Here is a 1,823-nt window from a genome sequence, read left to right on the forward strand (position 1 = left end):
GGCGGGTCTGTTGCGGGGGGTCCTCAGGCTGACTGGGCTGCTGCTGTTGCTTTGTTAACTTCCGTCCCCCAAGCTAGGCCACGAACTTGCTGCAAGACCTTGGGCAAACTATGGACACCTCGAAGCCTCCACGGCTTCATCTGTGGAATGGGAGGGATTGCGGCACCTTTAGGGCCTGGCTGCAGTTGGTGTCCTGGGACCCTACCCACCCCCATGCTCCCATCCGAGCGGGCCAAGATCCCCAGACCTGGTCTTGTGTCCCCCTTCCAGAATGTGGGGCCAGGCCTGCAATGGAGAAGCCCACCCGGGTCGTGGGCGGGTTCGGAGCTGCCTCCGGGGAGGTGCCCTGGCAGGTCAGCCTGAAGGAAGGGTCCCGGCACTTCTGTGGAGCGACTGTGGTGGGGGACCGCTGGCTGCTGTCTGCCGCCCACTGCTTCAACCAGTAAGGCCCGCCTCCTCCAGGAAGGCTGCCCGGTTTCCCCTCCTCACCAGCCCCTCCCTGTCAGAAACCATCCTGCTGGGGCTGCCTCATGGTGCCCCCCCCCACCCCTCGCCCCCCCCCAGGGGAGCAGCCCTTCCTCTCCTGAGGGCAGCTGAGAGACAGGAGGGAGCCGGTGCCAAGGCTTCTGAGGACAAACAAAAGGGGAGGGGGAGAGGGTTCCTTCCCCATTGCTTGCTACCCAGGCCGCATTTATCTTGGAGATTCCCAGGCACGGTGGCCCACATCTGTGGTCCCAGCTACTCAGGAGGGTGAGGCAGGAGAATTGCTTGAGCCCAGGAGGTCGAGGCTGCAGTGAGCCTGATGGTGCCACTGCACTCCATCTGGGGCAGCAGAGCGAGACCCTGTCTCAACAAAAAAAGAGAGAGACTCATAAAGCTGTAGGGGTTTGGGAGGGCTTCGGCACAGGTGTAGAAAATGAAGCTGAGGGTCCCCTGACTTGCCCAAGGTCCCCCAACTCGGGATCCTTTTCAGGAGGAGCCCGGCAGCCCCTCTTCCCCTGGTCCTCCCTGGAGCCGAGCGTCAGAGGAATGGTCCTGGGGCTCAGGCAGCCCCGTGCAGCTTCCCGGGGGGGGGGTGCATCAGCCCTGTCCGTCCCCCAAGAAGGCGGGCATGTGCTGGAGGGCGGGCACGTCTGAGGGCCCTGTCTCCACAGCACGAAGGTGGAGCAGGTTCGGGCACACCTGGGCACTGCGTCCCTTCTGGGCCTGGGCGGGAGCCCGGTGAAGATCGGGCTGCGGCGGGTGGTGCTGCACCCCCTCTACAATCCTGGCATCCTGGACTTCGACCTGGCTGTCCTGGAGCTGGCCAGCCCCCTGGCCTTCAACAAATACATCCAGCCTGTCTGCCTGCCCCTGGCCATCCAGAAGTTTCCTGTGGGCCGGAAGTGCATGATCTCCGGATGGGGAAATATGCAGGAAGGAAATGGTGAGTCCTGCCCCGATCGAGGGGAATGGTGGATTTATTCTCCAGGGCCTGGCCTGGGGAGGACCAGGATGGGCATCTCTTACCTGGACCTTAAACCAATTCCACGGCACAGGGACCTCTGTGGCTGATCTGCTTGTCTCTAGTCCCACTGCCTACACACCACTCACCTCCCCATTCCATCTGGGGGCAAAATCTGGCCGTTGCCTGTTTGTATAAATAAAGTTTTATTGGAACAAGGGCCACGTTCTCACATCAACAGACTGTCTATGGCTGCTTTCCTGCAATAGCAGCAGAGGCTGGGCGCGGTGGCTCACGTCTGTAATCCCAGCACTTTGGGAGGCTGAGGCGGGTGGATCACGAGGTCAGGAGATCAAGACCACGGTGAAACCCCGTCTCT

The 1,823-nt window shown here is 61.8% G+C and overlaps 1 protein-coding gene across 1 annotated transcript in view; it reads left to right on the forward strand.

Moving 5' to 3' along the window:
* Window positions 1–1,823, forward strand: part of TMPRSS9 (transmembrane protease, serine 9) — a 24,484-nt gene that overhangs the window by 16,054 nt on the left and 6,607 nt on the right. The window contains exons 4-5 of the mRNA XM_011997482.1: window positions 271–442; window positions 1,155–1,426. Coding sequence (XP_011852872.1) covers window positions 271–442; window positions 1,155–1,426 — 444 coding nt within the window. The remainder of the gene's footprint in view (window positions 1–270; window positions 443–1,154; window positions 1,427–1,823) is intronic.

Source organism: Mandrillus leucophaeus, unplaced genomic scaffold (genome assembly GCF_000951045.1).
Source record: "Mandrillus leucophaeus isolate KB7577 unplaced genomic scaffold, Mleu.le_1.0 Scaffold54, whole genome shotgun sequence".
NCBI classification, from domain to species: Eukaryota; Metazoa; Chordata; class Mammalia; order Primates; family Cercopithecidae; genus Mandrillus; species Mandrillus leucophaeus.